Consider the following 18,993-nt stretch of genomic DNA (forward strand, 5'->3'; position numbering starts at 1 on the left):
AAGACTAGAACAAATGGGAAGAATTACCTAGTGTGTTTTTATCTCCACTGAGTTTGAACCTAAAAACTCAAAATTCTCAACCACTTCATTGACCACTAACCCACACCCTTGGGTGCTGTTTTCAACTATCCATGTAGGTACAAGTCTCTCATCGTGATTACATGCCTTGGGCGTGAATCCAGCACTGATAATATTTTACCCTTCATAATCACAACCTAGCCTATGCAATTATGCATAAGGTTTGACTAAGGTCAACTCAAACATTTACTATACACGATCGCAACATCAAAGGTACAATCGAGATGACTTGAACTTCTCTCTCACTGCAATTACAACATCATCATTGCAATTGCACTGAAAGATCCTGCACTAGAAAATCCATAATGAAAAATCTAGTGTGATGATGCTGAAACTCACTCGAGCCCCTTGAGTCCCTATCGAAAGCGTGTCAACAATTCGTAAATGATATTGCTTAAAGCATAACTTGAAAACACAAATGCTCAAAAGGATGGGCTGATTTGTTACTATTAAACTTATGATACGTAATATTGGCAAAAATTAGTGTATTATCAGAAGGTGAATTTGAGAAACTTCACCAGAGCCAGATGATCACTAAAATGGCTGGTTTGCTATCAGATTACATATATATGCTTAGGAATCTTGAAATCTCATTGTGAAACATGCATTCCACAGAGCTGTGTTTCAAAATATTTACATGATATAGAACTCCCACACCAATATGAAGCTGGAATGGAAAATTATAATGGTTAATCAATGACCCTAAGTCCTGGCAGCCTGAAGCATTTCAACAATAAGTGCCTTCACGTCTCTGCAAAATTGATATAGGGAAGATTTAGAGTGGAAACACAGGAGTAGGCATGTCGAAATATAGCAGACGTAACACACTTTTTAAGGACCTCAATTTATGCGAAAACAATGTCTATAACAAAAGCAATGAGAAATAAAGATTTAGGAGAAACTGAATATGGGGCTCCTGATGATTTGAGAAAATTCCCCAAACAAACTTCAACTTATTCCTTGTAGGTTGACAAACTGAGGAAATCTTAGGCACTATGCTCATTTATGCAAGTAGATTATACTGCAGCTTGGTCTAACCATGAAAACATAAATTGGTTGTTTGTTGAACATGAGGACAATTAATCCCTCTGTCCCAATATTGATTGTCACATTTCCCTTAAGAAATCATAAAAAAAAAAGTATTTTTACTACTTTAGACTTTATCTCTCTCCAATAAATTGCACTTTATTTAAGAACAAAACTAAGTTGAATCTTATTTCAAGAACACTTGATACTTAGGGTAAAATGAAACAAAAAAAAATCAATTTCATCTTGATTTTGTAAATTCTGACAAGCAAATTCTGACAAGCATTATTAGTAACCTTGACAAGTGACAACTAATACAGTACAGAGGGAGTGATAATTTGTGATCATCAAATATTAGTTCTGTTTCCAATAATGAGATAATTTAGAGATTAGTTTCATAGTCCCTCCTCCATCCCAGTAAAATTGAAATCCTTTTTGATCCAACAATTAAAACTAGTATAAACTACGAAAATTAATACATTTTTATAAATTTCAAACTTCACTTGACATCTTACAAACTAATTATTCCACCTTTTATATTTCAAATCAACTACTCCCTCCGTTCATTTCTACTTGGCACATTTTGACTTGGCATACCCATTAAGAAAACAATGATAGACAAGACTATTTTACCACACTACCCCTATTAATTGATGCTTAGTTCTAGGTTTTGAAAAATGATTTGGAGAATACGTAATTAATCCTAAGGGTAAAACATCGAAAAAAATAATTGTCTTTTCTAGATAAGTTAAAAGTGACAACCAAAAAATGAACATCCGACAAGTAAAAGTGAACAGAGGGAGTATTTAAAACTTTCCTTTTAAAATCAGATCAGACAATTTATTCAAATATTTTACTCCTGATACTAGAGTTTGCCAAATTAAGTCTAGTTATTGGAGCAACGGGAGTATATCTTAAGGATAAGTCAACTATCCAAAAAAGAAAACTTCAAAGCTGACAACCTAATTCAGAATAACTAAAGAAAAACAATGTCGCATCAAAGAATTTTCTATAGGAAGAAGAAACTGCCATGCCTCCATAATAGGTCATTACTTTTTGAACTCCAAATGTAAAGGTTTATTTAACATCTACATGGACAATTTTAACAATCACTTTATGTAACAAACCTGCAGGATTACTCGGGTACACTGAGGTGCAGTAACAGGGACAAACAGTCCCCAAAATACCTGGATGAGTATGTGGTCCCAAAGGCCAAGAAAGGACCACTTACCCTGCCAAATACCATTGCACATATTGCACCATCTACCAAGAAACACCCAGATCAAGGCCCTCCTATATAAATAACACAGGAGCTCTAGAAAAGGGCATGGAAGTACTTGGATCGTTATTTTCTTAGCTAAAGTGATAACAATCTGGAATCTCACTTTTCTATTTTCTCTTTTTTGTCTATCTTTTGATCTGTTTTCCCTAAGTTGAGAATTGCTACCATGTAATTTAACCCTTGTCAGTTGAATATAATTTTGAATCATTCCATTTGTTGCTTTCATTGAACATCCTCTACCAATGGGTGATGATGCTCCCAACACACGTCTGCGCACAATGGACGAGGCCGTCAAGCAGCTGCAAAAAACCCGTTGATTCTCACGGTAAGACTTTGAGTCCATTAACTCCACACTTCAAAAAAGTTATCTCCCAAATTCCACCCTCTAGACCCAGAATCAGAACACCCAGCCCTCAAAAAAAAAAGGCCAACAACCTCTAACCCTAGTTGTCTTCCATACCACCTACACAAAAATTTCTTCTATCAACACCTTTCTCCACCCACCCCCCTCAGTTGTTGAACCCACCACAACAGCCACAATCCCTTGCTATAAACCAAAACCCTATCGGCCCTCTTTGTAGAGATACCAGCACCCATAGATCTAGCGCGTTTTGACGACAATTTTTCTGAAAGTTGGGTTTCCAAGAAAACCATTACTTTGACGACTATAATGTCCAGGATGAACATCGTTTGAATCTTGTCTCGTTCTATCTCGAGGGCATAGAAAGAGATTGGTATCAATGGATATATAAGAACCATCAACTGATTGTCTGGGGATCTTTACCAAAGCTTTAGTAATTCGTTTTGGTTCACAATCCATTGAAGCATCGGAGGGGCTTTTGGGGATGTAAGACATGACATCTACCGTCACTACGTATCTTTCGTGGTTTGAGCAGCTTGCAAATCACGCTACTGATGCCTCTCCAGAGATGATGCGTCATTCTTTTTTTGTATCTGGGCCGACTCCGGAGATCAAAATGATGTTTTAGCATTTAGGCCCAAAGACATTCATGAGGCTGTTAGTTTGGCCATGTTACAGGAGCAGAAGTTAAAACACTGAACCGGCTCCCTGCTATCACAAAAAATCTTTCTGTCTCTAATCCACCCGACCAGACGTTGCACCACAAATCAACCACACCTCTTTCACCCTTTTCTTCATTTGCTACGGCAGCTTCACTTTCACTTCACCTTTCAGGAAGGTCTGCTTCTCTTTTGTGAGCATCTGATTATTCCCCTGGATCCGGCACTAAAATGATTGCTCTTAGAAGAATGAAATTCTTCTAAAATTGGAGATCATGCTGGAATTACAAGGTCTTTCCACCACCTCTCATCCAATTTTCTTTGGCTGAGTATGAACAAGGATGTCAAGCAGTTCATCCTAAATTGCCATGTATGCCAGCAAATGAAGGATACATGTTCGAAACCTGTCGGACTTCTTCTTCCACTTCCTATACGTGCTGCAATTTTTGAGGATATTTCCATGGATTTGCTCACTGGTCTCCCATCTTCTCAGGGACGCACAGTCATTCTATTAATCGTGGACAGATTGTCAAAATATGGCCATTTCATTGCCTTGCCCCCGAAATTCACTAGTCACAAGGTCACGAAAGTGTTTGTCCAAGATACCTGGATGAGTTTCTGGTCCCAAAGGCCAACAAAGGACCACTACCCCTGCCAAATACAGTTGCACATATTGCACCAGCTGCCAAGAAATATCCAGATGAAGACACTCCTATATAAACAGCACAGGAACTCTAGAATATGGAGTGGAAGAACTTGCGTCTTTATTTTATTAGATAAAGTTTTAGCAATTTGAAATCTCCCTTAACTATTTTCTCTTTTTGTCTATCTTTTGCTCCGTTTTCCTGAGTTGAGAATTGCTACCTTTTAATTTCTCCCTTATCAGTTGAATATAATTTTGAATCTTCCACATTACCAGGTGTTTTGGTTAGAAATATTGTTGTAGTGGGTCAGAAAATCATGGACAAAGTAATCGAATGTTTTGTAAGCAAGCTCAAAGTGGTTCCAACCTTATGGAGACCAACACATAATCCTACATGTGTACTCAAAAAATTCTTTTCACCCAGAACACACTAGTTAAGACATTTGATCTTAAGCCAGACCCAACCAAAAGAAAACATGAGAAAATAGCATATAATAAAACAGGTGTTGCATCAGAAAACAGGAAGAATAAAGGAAACAAAAAATGGAGATCAACGTACTTTCTGTCTCCAGCACGTCTAGGGAATGGAACTCGAAGCTTGAAATTGTTGTCCTGGTAGCAAGCCTGAAATTAAAATCAAAGTGTAAGTATACAGTTCATGCCATGCTTGAAAGAAAATAGCACTTTTCATAGCTTAGCAAGAGAAAATATTCCTGTTCTCTTCCTCAAATAGGCATTTCTTGTCATAATTGCCAATTTCCTTAAAAAAAGGTTAGTAGAAATTTACATATTTTGAAGTAGATAAAGTCACAGAATGTCGCAAGTGTGCAGATTTCCCCACTACAGAAATATAAGAAGGGATAGAAAAAGTTACAACAGACATGAATCAATAACAGAGTAGATGGAATAGCAGCCTCACCTTGACATTAAAACCAAGACTGTCTACATCCAACATGTAGGCAAAGTCCACCTGAACAAAAGAAAGTCAATGCAGTTTCTTATTTTGGGAGGAGATAACACCTTGCACCCTATGTCCAGTAAAACTAAACTAACTATAACTAAATGACAGTAATGTTAGCTGTCAATGAACTGCCAGAAGCAGACAAAAATCATGCATCATTCCTGGCACCATATCCTCAAAAGCTCGCGCATACTTCAAATATGGGGCAGCTATATGTGATATTTATCAGCTGCTGGAGAACAAATTATCAGCACGTTTGTGGAATATTGCATCCCATGTATTTCCAATCCATTTAAAAAGAAAAAAGTAATCTTTTAGGGTGTTAGATCTAGTCATTTGTTAATTAGGCAATTTTAGTTTGGATTTCATATGTATTTTGCTATATAAAAAATTCAAAGAAAAAAAAAATCCCCCAGGTTGTCCAATGATAAATGAGTTATGCATCTGTGCATTTCCAAGCCATGTGAAAAATCTTATCTTCCCGTGTTGGCTTTATATTTAATTACCTTTTCCTTTTTTGGATTTCATCATAAGTTTCTGGTAAAACAAAATTTCCAAGATCCATGAACGAACATCATTGCAGAAAAAATATTAAAATGTTCTGAATTTTACCGGAACTGAAGTTGAGTGCTGCACAATCAGCTTGGTATCCTCGGCATGATCTTTATTCATATGTGACTGATGAAAAAATTAAAGGAATAAGAAAACTAGTCCTATTTATAAAAGAAGAAAGCATAGCATACACAATGAACATCAGCATTTCAATACCGTGATTGGCTTCGAAAATTGGTATATTGGATCTACTTTAGCTGTTCTAAACTCTTCTTTGCTAAATTCTGTGAGGAGGCAAAAGAGAGATTTAGTACAAGAAAAAACTACAAATATTGCATCTGGGAGCAGCAAAAGAAATGACGCATCTAGCAGTTCACAAATGATCACTCTCTCATTTTCTTGAATACTATGCAGGTGGAACCCTGAAATCTAATATGATCCATCAATGGGATTTTACAATTTAGTAGCAAGAAGTCAGATGTATGTTTTACCTGCTCTTATTCAGCCCGTATGGTGTAAGGAGTGAAATAAGAGGCCCAAAATCAAATGTCAATTGTGGGGAAGGGGGAAAATGCAAAGTGTTATGTGGAGTAGGATAGAGACAATAATAACAAAAGGAGACAAATCCAGTAGACAACACCTATGTTGCTCGGACTCTTCAACAATATTGACGGGTGCATGTCGGATACCCCAAAAATAGTGTATTTTTGATGAATCCGACACGGGCGCAGCAACATTTTTGGCGAGTCAGCAACATAGGTCTACACGAACCTCCAGATCCCAATATGGCAGTTGCAACGCCCGATACATAACGTACAATTCTGGGTTCAATGCGCATGAATTGGAAGTCACCAAAGTCAACCTTCACAAAGGTTCGGTAATTACATGTGATGAACAGAAGAAGGAACATCTATTGTGAAATGCATGATGCCACTAAATAGAAAGAGGTGAGAAAAATTACCCAAAATGCCTTAGGATGCCTAGCCAAATATGTGGCTCGAATACCTTCTTTCTCTGTTTCCAGTACCTATGACATCCATCAGAAAAAGAAGGAAAAAACTGACATACATTTCCCGTCAAATGAAGAGAGATAGAGAAAAAGAGAGAGAGAGAGAGAGAGAGAGTAAGGGAGATCGGAAAGAAATTTCTCTCAAAGTGACAACTTACAAGAACAGCATCACCATGCACTGTAATTACTAAGTCAGTCCTATCTTCAGGATCTCTTGCAACAAGCAATGAGCATCTAGAAGTAGCTAAGAGGTCCTGCACTAATCACCAGGTTTCATATCAAAACCTAAGTTCTGAAAATGAGAAAGGGAAGGGGTAAAAACAAATTCTGAAAAATACAAATACAATAATAATACTACTGAGACAACATTTTCAGGATATTCAGCGCTATATTAACACAAGAAGGTGAAAATTGATGTCAGCACTTTTATTTTCTTTTAACAAATTCAAACAGTCATCTTGAATAGCCTTTGAATTGAAATCCAAACTTACACAAACCCGAAAATAAGAACACAAACATTTGTAGAACTGAAGTTTTTATAATTCAAATTTGGTAAATGCGGAAACTTCAGCACAACTTTAACCACCAGAAATGATAAAATGAACCTTGGTGTGAACAGCCAAGTTGCTAACGGCTAATATTGGAGATCCATAGGCATCGCATGCAAAATCAACCATGGAAGCTGAAGGATAGCCCTCATACTTCTGCAACAATAAAAAACAAGGTGGGAACAAGGGTGTCTTGCAATAAAGAATCCACTGTTAATTGTGAAACTACGGAGCAATAGTACATAGCATTCAGATGACAGATAAAGAAAAACATTCAGATTATAGCCCAACTATGTTCATGTTTCATGCCTAACACAGTTTGATAGAAAGGAAGATTACGCAATTGGGCCCAAGATGGGCACCGACACTTCTGTTAAGACTCCCTTTGAATCACAGTGGTGGCTATCAAATCGTAACAACATGTAGGTTCCAGATACCTGTTCATAGTTCATTTACTTACTCTGCATAATACTAGAAAGTGTATGACTGTATGTATGACAAATTATCAACTGTCAGGTAGTACAGTGGATGTTTCTTTCATAAAATTGGGTCAATTTGAATAATCCTTCCATATTATCTAGAACCAAAAAGAGATGAAAGTATACGTATAACAACTATAGTTTTCAGGTAACACAGGGGACGTTTCTTTCACATGTTCAAAATTCATGATTTTGGTATCATAAGTTTTTCATAAAACTAGGCCAGTTTGAATAAATCTGTCCAAATAATCCAGAATTCAAGAAGCTACTTTTTTTTGTCATTTTTAATAAAGCCAAAAAAATGCTACATGCTGGAGTGAGCTTCTACATCTTAATATTTCTCTCCCACTTCAAGTTACTACACACAGGCAAAAGTGCAAAGGAGATGTCTTATGCTTTTCTTTGAAATAATGTGATTTCCAATGGAGTATGGACCCCTACTTGTAGGTGATAGTTTAAGAATCTTATTGATATGATAAGTTTTAAATAAAGGAAAACAGAAATTTGCTTAGCTTCTAATCATGTAATCGGCATCATCAAATGAATAGCCATATCTAGAGGAAAACACAGCTCATATTCTAAGAATGAAAACAATCTGCAATATAGTACTACTAGGAGAGATTTACATTACCTTTGTCAAAAAAAAAGTACTATTAAGAGGGAATATAAGCTCTATAAATCTCAGTCCTAGCCCCTAAGTACATATAGTAATTAAATATAGTTCTTCCTTCAAGTATATCGATTATGCACTCAATAGACACAACATTTCATCAATTAAATGAAACAATCTGGCTATAGCATGTCACTCTTATTCAAGATAATGTGTCTGAATGACAAATGAGAACCATTATACACTATACGCATACCTTTTTCACTATTTGATAAGATGATACTCTGTATGCATTCCTAATATGTATGTCGTGATTGTACTGGGTTCTCACTTTCATTATGCATATGTATTATGTACTATCAGCTACTCCTTTTTTGTTAGTCTATGTAATATTAGTTACTTATCATTATCCATTTTACAGTTTAATTAAAGTGATATGTACACTAAGAAAAGAGAAGATATAAAGCTGATCTTTTTTTGGGTCTTAAGATGTGAAATTGATCATCTATCCCTTATAACAAACGCAAGTAAAAAAAACAAATATGTGAGAAAAGGGTGAACCTGAGAGAAAGTAGAAAGCACACCACGCAGGCTATAATGAAGAAGTGTTCTAACATCTTCTATAGGAGATAGCCTAGCAGCCTTTTCCTGAAACATTTTAGAATCACAATACACATTCAACCGAGTTTTGAGTCCTCTATGCGTAAACATAAACACCGTTAAAAGATAATATTGGCACCTGATGAGCTCCAATCAACTGAAAGATATCAACTTCATCACCAGATGATACATTCTGAACAAAACAAATCGAAAATTCAGATTAATTTTGATCAACCCAAGTATTTGAAAATTGATTTAAAAAAAAGAAACTTAATCTGGAAAAGAAAAAAAAATAGTCCACCTGAGAAGCCATGGCGAAAAGAGGAAGAGTTGAGGTTAGTGAGGAAACGGATTTAGATGGAGAAGGTGAAAGAAGGTAGTTATGAGTAGCATTATTGTTGAGATTAGAGTAAAGAAAGCGTGAATATGGGGAAAAGGTGCGTAGAGGTGAAGGAGCTACTAGAAGAGTCCTCATCTTTGACACACACAACTCTCTCGACCCTCTCCAATTCTTTCAGGTGGGTTGCGAGATATGAGAGACTGCAACTGAATTGGGGATTTTAATTAAAAGATATTTTGAGTTATCTATTTGAGAATATCGGATATAAGTTTTAAAAATTGGGTAAAAGGGACTCTAGTATAGTTAGGTATTAATGGGTTATGCTAATTTAAAAAAGAATATTTTTATATACCCTAAAGTTTTGCTATTTACAAATAGGTCAAACATATAAGAGGGTTGTAAAAAACATCTAAACAACTTAGGGTTGTTTAAATATCTTCTGGTTGTTTGAACTAAACAACTTTTACTTGTTTAAACAACTTCTGGTTGTTTGAACTAAACAATTTAGGGGTGTTTAAATATCTTCTGATTGTTTGAACTAAACAACTTTTACTTGTTTAAACAACTTCTGGTTGTTTGAACTAAACAATTTAGGGGTGTTTAAATATCTTCTGATTGTTTGAACTAAACAACTTTTGGTTGTTTAAACAATTTTTGGTTGTTTAAACAACTTCTGTTGTTTGAACTAAACAATTTAGGGTTGTTTAAATATCTTCTGGTTGTTTGAACTAAACAATTTTTGGTTGTTTAAATATCTTCTTGGTTGTTTGAACAACTCATGTTTATATAAACATTTACAACATATCCTCTCTTCTGTTCTCTTCTCTTTTCATCAATTTTTTAATATAATTTTCACAATCAAATTGGAGTGAAGAAAAAATGAGAATGACAATATCCGAAGAAGAAGAAGATGAAAACACAAAAAGTTTAAAAAGAAAGGGAAAAACGGAGAAGAAAAAAAGTAAAGAAGTTAAAGAAGAAGAAGATGAAAGAAAAAGAAACAAGAGCGTTTAAAAAAATGAAAAAAAGAAAAGAGAAGAGAGGAGGAAAATGGAGAACAGAAGTTTTAAAAAATGGAGTAAAGAAAAGAGAAGAGAAGAGGGAAATAGAGAACATAAGTTTAAAAAAGTAGAGTAAATGAATGAAAATTAGGGTTTTATTAAAAGTTTTTGATCTTTTAATTTTTACCCTAAACTTTTAAATATTCTAATTCAACCCCATCTCTTCATAATTAACATCTAATTAAATATTTATAATAATTAAAAAAAATACAAATCCCCTATCCTTTATTTCACTCTCAAAGATCCCTTTTACTTTATTTTCCCAACTGACTTAAGCAACCCAAACGCCCAAATTTACATCAAATTTGAGGTAAATCAATTTCAATCCACTCTATTAAATTTTACACCAAAATTTTTCTCTCTTCATTATAATATAATTATTTATTATTTTATTTATTATTTCTTATTTCATTTATGTTTTTTTATTTCATTTATGTTTTTTTATTTCATAAAATAAATTTTTTTTCTAAAACATTCACTTTACATAATTTTCATATTATTTCAAATTATAATCGTTTAATATAAAATTATTTTATATTATAATTTTTAAATAATATAAATTGCTAGCAAATATTACATATTATACATAATAATGAATAACACATATTACATATTTTATATTTCAATTTTGATGTATGTCAATTACTAATTTGTTGAATGTTTATTATTTTTGATAATTCTAAAGTACATTGTATTATTTTTCCTCCAATTTATATTTTTGCATATTTAATTTTTTTGAAGGTTAATTGTACTTATATCCAATTCAAATTTATAGTAGAATTAACATAAATTTAATTTTAAAAAATTCAAGTAATGGAAAATAATTTATAAAAAAATTAAATTTTTAATCTAAAATTAATATTATAAAAATATTACATAAAAATAATAAAATATTTTAATTAAAACATATAATTTATATAATATTTAATTAAAAAATATTGTATAATATAATAATAATAAAAAAAAATATTTAAAAAATACAATTGGTGTGATGAATAGTGTAACACCAAATTTTGTGTAACATTATTCACACACTAAATTTGGTGTGGGTTGCAGTAGTTTTACACCAAATATAGTATTTGGTGTAAAATTTGGAGTGGGTTGGAGATGGTCTAATCATTCACATGTTAGTCCTTGTCTTTGTTTTCAATGTCTCTAAATCTTAATTATTCAAATCTTAATTATTATTATTTTTTCTTATTTTACAATCACTTAATGAATCTGAATGAATAAGATTTATAACAAATATTAATATAATTAAAATGTTTATTTAAAATCTTTTACAAATATGACAGTTGACCGTCACTCCGTCTATTTTCGTTCACCACACACAATCACTATCAATCACCACCACATACTATTCACTACCACCATCCCCAACCCAAGCACAACTACCATCACAACTACCATCAATCACAAAAATCATCCTCAGCCCAAGCACAACTACCATCAATCACAAAAATCAATTGACGTCACTATTAGCCACCAATAACAATCATCACCATCAATCATTATTACATTCACTATAGACTATCGATAATTACCATCATTAGTTATTATTATATATCGCTAACCCTCATTATTCATCACTATCAGTAGTTATCAGTATTATTCCACTATTAATTATTAATTGCTATCAATAATAACTACGTTAATCACTAGTACCAACCATTATACTATAATGCTACCCATAACCACCATCATCAATGAACACCATCACAAGTTAGCACATACAATCACCATCATTAGTCATCACCATCACTAATTGCCATATAAAAATTTTAAAATATTTTATTAATATAATATTAGATTAATTTAGTATTTTATTTGAATTTTATATTTATTATTTTTTAAATAAACACTTTTATATATTCAGATGTTTAGAAAACAAACAGTCTTAACTATTTAATATTCATACCTTAATGTAACTTCTTAATAGTTAGATGTGTATTTAAATTCAGACATCTAAATTTTAATACAAATCTTAATATTCAGATGTGCATTCAAATTTAGACGTCTTAATCTTAATGCACGTCATAATATTCAAATGTGCATTTAGATTCAAATGTCTTAATCTTAATGAAAACAAAGCTAATCCACCCCTATTTCACTAAATAAATAAGGGAAAATGGTCAAAATTACCCTTAACTTTCATTTATTGATTTGTTTTAACCTTCGTTATACTATGTGGTTATTTATAACCCTACCGTCTATAAAGTTGTTACCAGTACCCCTAATCTGGATGGAAAATCCTAAATTAGAATAAATTGCCCAATTTTCTTAAAAACAACCCACTTTCCTCTTATAACCCAAACCCGACCCAACTAATCATTTAACCCATTTCTCATCTTCTCTATAGCCATTTTACCATTCATTTGCACCACCACACCAAGTACACCTGTAACAATTTGCAATACATAATAAGATTATTTAAACAAAAAAGAAAGGTTCATCAAGAACAAGTATGGTTATTGTTGCTTTCTTGATTATTTTTTTGTTATTGATTAAGAAAATTCTTCTCATTTTCAACTATCTCAAAGCTGCTGCTAGTTCTCCTCTGTTCTCCCCTTTTTCTCCATTAATGGAGAGCTTTCATATTTGTCTAGAAGTGCCCAAATCTGGTTTGATTTATATGTGGAAATTGGGTTATATTCTCCTTCAACAACTTTCTCTTCGCTCTCAGACAAACTTAGTATAATACAATCACCAACACCTCCAAAAGGTTCGAATCTTCCGTGACCGCCGAGTCATTACTGAGTCATGACTCAGTGCTCTTCCAACTCATCTCATGTGATGGATTGATATGTTTAGAGCAAAGAGTGCTACCGAGCTGCCACACCTTATGAAGCAACAACAACAACCACCGCTGCCACCGTGCATGGTGGTGGCGAGGAAGAACAATAGTAGTTGTGTTAGCTTTCATAAAAGGATGTTGTGCAATGCCCAACGGCGGAAAAGGATAATGTGGACATGAATGAGGTGGTGTTGATACTCAATTTTGACCCTCCACAACGTAAATTAGTTATCGAGCTTCTTCAATTTTAAACAATTTGAAGTAACTACTTTTAAAATCCAAAAAAATATATTTTTCAAGTTATTTTAAAGTAATTTTGGCATTATGTAATTTTAAATGATAATTATAGTTCTATATTTTATAAATGTTCGAAAATAATCTCAAAAAATATATTTTGTTTTTGTTAATTATTTCGTAAATTAGTAGTTTATATTTTTAAATTAATTAATTTATAATTAAGATAATTATTTTTTACTTTATCAAGATTATGAAGCTCATTAATTAATTAATATTAATTCGTCTTATTCAATTACTAGCCAGATTTACCCTAATTAACTCAATTTGGCTAGAAGTGTAATGCAATTGGCCATTGAAATTGGCTAAAATTATAACTTACTAGCCAAGTTCCTAAACTCATTTTCAGACCCCAACTTTGGCCCAAATCCCATTTTTATTTCAGCCTAAAATCGACCCATTTCCCATTTCCACCATCGACCCAATGCTCAATTCAATATAGGAAAAATTACTTGATTGAGTGCTTTTTAAAAATTAATTATCGATTTTAGCGATATTTTTTATTTATTACCATTTATAGCAATATATAATAATACTATGATAAATCTACACTTGTATTAAAAGTGAATTATGCATACAATATAAATGTATTATAAGTATTTTAAAATATATATTATGTTTGTATAGTAAGAAACTAACATAATGTATTATAAATCTATTAAAATATGTGATAAATGTATTATCCATCTATAAAACTTGTATTATATATGTTTTATAAATAGTTCTCTGCAATATGTATTAAAATTATATTATAAATGTATTATAAGTGTTCACTGAAAAAAAATATTTATTGCTATAAATGATAAATATTTTGTTAATATAGTTTCCCTTCACTATACCCCTTTTCACTTCAGTGCATACCCACATCCATACGCATACACCTCTACATACGTGTATAAGACCCCATACTTGTCTCCTTCAACCCAAACCAGTATACCCCAAAATTCTCCTGTCGTCCATCCCTCATTCTCCGTACAAGCTGGTTCTCGAACGAAGCCAGGTGGAGCTATCTCCTTAATCATTCGTCCTTCATCTCTTAATCGGACTTTCCTTGTTGATTTCGTTTGAAATCGTCGAGGATTTGTACCCATTCAAGATGTAAATCTCGGATTCTCCAAGGAATTCAAATTTTGAATTTTGAATTTCTTATCCGAAAAACCCCAAAATTCTATCTATTTACCCCATTTTTCTAAAATTCCCATTCTATAAATTACTCCTTTTCGGTCTTTGTTGGGGTTGAAGGAGAAATAGGAACAAAAATTTACACGAAAGAGACAGGCAAAAGAGAAGCGAAATTTAAGGAAAATAGTATTCGTAGAGCTAGAAGTTTCTGGTTCTTTTGTTTTGAGTTCAAGCTTTCGTTGGGATTCCATTTTTGGTGGTGGAAGCTCTATTCAAGATCGTTCATCCCAGTTACTGCTCCAAGAAAGGTAAAACCCATTTCCAATCCTTATTTAAATTCTGTTAATGATCTATTTATTTTGATTAAGGTCTGCATCTTATGTTTAAAATGGTGTATTTAGATTCATATGTTCGTATCTTGTAAAATATTCTGAATCATGTTAAGTTCTTTATCTACTGCTAGTGTGTATTCATCAAGCTTTTTCCTTAAATTTTCTCTTTTATGATCTCATCTTCATTTAATATCTTAGTCTGTTGGTTGTTGCCTTGTTTTATTCCTCTCCTAACATCATTTCCTCTTTTAATAAACACTGCATTGATCCTAATATGAAGCTTAGTTGTTGGTTGGTTTCTTTATTGGTTTCAAAATGCCATTATGTGATATTCTAGTCTGAATTTTGTTTAAGTTTTCCAAATTCATAGCATGTCTTTACTTTTGGCTATTTCAAATTTTATGTTCCTCTAAATTTTGGTTCATCTACTCTCTGCTCATATTGATTTACGTTTTAAGCTCAATTGGTGTTCACTTGATCAAGTCTTGCTTCGATTTCTTGTCATTCGGATATTGCACCTCTATTTCTCTGTTGCTTTGTCAAAGAATGCTTTTTTTTACTTCTAGAATTTTGGAATGCTAGTTATGGTCGAATGTGAAAAAATGTTTAGCTTTTCTTGTTGGAATAGGTCCCTGTTCTCCTTTAACTTCATATATTGTGCATGATTAAGGTTTGTTAACTTCAAAAGTAGCATCTTTGAGACATAAAAATGATTTGATTCATTTAAGCGTGAGTTTTTGAATCTAATTCATCTAGTCCCTGCATTCTAGAGCCCGTTTGGATGGGCTTAAAAAAGCAACTTTTATGTATGAAGTGCTTTTAGAATTTTGAAGTGTTGAAAATTATTTTTATAAATAAGCAGTTGAGTGTTTGGATAAAAGTGCTTAAATGAGGAAAATGATGTGAATTTTAGGGTTAAAAGAATAAAAAAGGTAGTTTGGGAATTTAGTTAAAATATAAGGGATATAAAAGTAATTTCAATGGTCAAAGAAAATGACTTTAAGTACTTAGAAAGAAAAAGTTAGAAATCCTAACTTTTCATTTTTAACTGACTTTAAGAACTTTATGGCTTAAAGTTAGCATTAGGCAAACACGTCCTAAAGCTAAAAAGGGGCTTTAAGTTGGTTTTGACCAATAAAGCCCATCCAAATGGGCTCCTAGTCTTTAGATACGTTAACAATTTTTCAGAAGTTGTCGAGATATGATTAAAAGAATTTGATCGTGTGTGGGCAATGGGTTCCTAGTCTTTAGATACGTTAACAATTTTTCAGAAGTTGTTGAGATATGATTAAAAGAATTTGATCGTGTGTGGGCTATTTGCTTGCTTTCATATTCTAACTTGAATGCTCCTTGTGTGATTTTCTTTAAACTTCCCTACTTCATGACAATCTCGTTCAAAATTAACTTGAGGAAATTGTCCATATGTAAATCATGTTGTCACTATTCAAGTTTGATATTCCTTTGTGAACCCTATATTCCATTAAGGGATTGTTAGGCTTTAGTTTGGTGTACATGTGATTTGCCCAAATTTAAGTTTAATAGTTTGTGATTAGTTTTTGTTGGGTTTAATTGATAGGTTGAATGGGAAATTGAGAGAAAAAGAAGTGGAGAGGAAATGATATGTTCTCTCTTGCTTTATTAAATAAGCTTTGGTCCCACATAGGTGGTGGAAATGAAAAGTCTCCTACTTAAAAGTAGAAGCACTCCTTCATGTTGCTAAAGGGTCAAGAAGAGGGTCTCCCCTCGCGCCGTCGTCGTCGTCTCTTGCTCGGCTCGGCTTCGGCTACGGCTACGGCTACGGCTACGGCTACGGCTACGGTTTCGGCTTCGGCTTCGGCTTCGGATTTGGATTTGGATTTGGATTTGGATTTGGATTTGGATTTGGATTTGGATTTGGTCAATTGATATGATTGATTGATAATCTTTTTGGACCAAATTTTCTTTAAATTTTTAATTAATTAATATTATTTATTTATTTAATTAATTAAGTGGAAAAAATCCTAATCCGCGACCCGTTTCTTTCCCGGATTAATTTAAAATTTCCCTCCGTTTTTTCCAATGGATTTTTGAAAGGTTGCAACCTTGTCTGAAAAGTTGCAAACCTTTCCTCAACAGGCAAACCTTTTCCCAACAGGTGCCTTTTCTTAAAAGGTGTAAACAGTCTATATATATATCTGTTAATCCTCAAAATGTTCCATACGAAAATTCTGAAATAACATCTTCTTCTTCTTCTTTCTGCACTTCCTAAAATCGTGTGATATACATCCTTCAAGTGGTTTGCAGTCATCAAAGATTTGCAGTACCTCTACTTTGGTGAGTAAATCGTTCTATCCTGGGAGGAAAGATTCCAAAACCTCGGGTACTTTGAAGGGAATAATTTCCTTAAGGACACACTGTGCATTCAGTGGGCTCGATTTTGTTTCTGCATTAATTTTTCAGATTCTGTGTTTTATTACCTTTAGTTGTTGTTACTGTTTTTAATATTTACAATACAGTTTACTAACAATCTTAAGGAAATTATCGTTATTTTGTTTTTCTAATTAAACTGTATTATGCTTTTGGAGACTAAAACCTGTGTGATTTTCTACTCCGTATGAAATAAATATTCTGATTTGAAGAGTATAAAAACTTTGTTGGAATATTAAAGTTCATACTTGTACAACGATTTGAAGAGTATAAAAACTTCGTCGTTTTTTTTTTGTAAAAGGTCTGATATTCTGAAATATTAAGACAGTTTGTCTATTTTGACAGTGAAAAGAAATGACAAGTGATATTGCTACTACTTCTGCGACTGTTGCTGCAACAAGCCGCACTTCTGTGCCACCGGCAGAAAAACCAAGAAAATTTTCTGGAGCCAACTTCAAAGAATGGCAGCAAAGGGTGTTCTTTTGGCTTACCACTCTTGGTATGCAGAAGTTCACTAACGAAGATCCTCCTGTGCCCACTGCTGATATGCCGGCCAATGAAAAATTTATGATTACTGAGGCATGGACACAGGCAGATTTTCTATGCAAGGGCTACATCCTAAGTTCTTTGGATGATGATTTGTACAATGTCTATAGTGCTGTGAAAACTTCTAAAGAATTATGGGATGCACTTGAGAAGAAGTACAAGACTGAAGACGCATGCTTGAAAAAATTTGTGGTTGCTAAGTTCCTAGACTATAAAATGATAGATAGCAGAACTATTGGAACCCAAGTTCAAGAACTACAACTTATTTTTCATGACCTTATTGCTGAAGGTATGGTAGTTAATGGAGCATTTCAAGTGGCTGCGATGATAGAAAAGTTGCCTCCTTCGTGGAGAGATTTCAAAAATTATCTAAAGCACAAGCGTAAGGAAATGAAGTTGGAAGATCTTGTGATTCGTCTCAAGATTGAGGAAGATAACAAAACAGCAGAAAAGAAGTTGAGTGGAAATTCAACAATTATGGGAGCAAACATCGTAGAAGATGCTGCTCCAAAAAATAAGAAAAGGAAGCAACCTTTTGGAAAGAATCAGGAGCAGAACAAGAAAAAGTTCAAGGGCAATTGTTATAATTGTGGGAAAGTTGGAATCAAAGCTCCAGATTGTCGTCTTCCGAAAAAGGACAAGAGAAAGGGACAAGCCAATATGGTGGAAAATAAAGAAGGTATTGATGATCTGTGTGCAATGCTATCAGAATGCAACCTAGTAGGTAATCCCAAAGAATGGTGGCTTGATTTGGGAGCTACTTCGCATGTGTGTGCAGTCCGAGAAGTCTTCTCTACTTATTCCCCTGCAGCACCTGATGCGACGATCTATATGGGAAATTCTGCAACTGCAAAGATTGAAGGATATGGGAGAGTATTTCTGAAAATGACATCCGACAAGGTGGTGACGCTGAACAAAGTGTATCATGTTCCAGAAATGCGAAAGAATTTGGTGTCTGCCGGCCTTCTTATCAAGAATGGATTCAAGTGTGTTCTAGTTTCAGACAAAGTAGTTGTCAGTAAGAATGAAATGTATCTAGGAAAAGGCTACCTCACTGAGGGTCTTTTCAAACTAAATGTAATGGTTGTTGATGATAATAAAGTTCAAGCTTCTTCTTACTTACTTGAGTCAAATAATTTATGGCATTCACGTTTAGGACATGTCAATCATAAAACCTTGCGAAAACTGATTAATTTAAATATATTGCCTAACTTTGATTGCAATAAATCAAAATGTCAAGTATGTGTTGAATCTAAGTATGCTAAGCATCCTTATAAATCTATTGAAAGG

General features: G+C 33.4%; 1 protein-coding gene across 1 annotated transcript; it reads right to left on the reverse strand.

Moving 5' to 3' along the window:
- Positions 1-509: 509 nt before the first annotated feature.
- Positions 510-9,355, reverse strand: LOC129870213 (uncharacterized). Its single transcript, XM_055944885.1, has 12 exons — positions 9,110-9,355; positions 8,948-9,001; positions 8,770-8,856; positions 7,177-7,275; positions 6,730-6,825; positions 6,524-6,589; positions 6,334-6,424; positions 5,779-5,846; positions 5,623-5,688; positions 4,969-5,019; positions 4,609-4,673; positions 510-829 (listed from the first exon to the last, which is right to left on the reverse strand). Exons 1-12 carry the CDS (start codon positions 9,281-9,283, stop codon positions 781-783), a joined length of 966 nt encoding a protein of 321 aa, XP_055800860.1. The 5' UTR covers positions 9,284-9,355; the 3' UTR covers positions 510-780.
- Between the last annotated feature and the right edge of the window lie 9,638 nt (positions 9,356-18,993).

The sequence above is a fragment of the Solanum dulcamara genome, chromosome 10, assembly GCF_947179165.1.
Source record: "Solanum dulcamara chromosome 10, daSolDulc1.2, whole genome shotgun sequence".
NCBI lineage: Eukaryota > Viridiplantae > Streptophyta > Magnoliopsida > Solanales > Solanaceae > Solanum > Solanum dulcamara.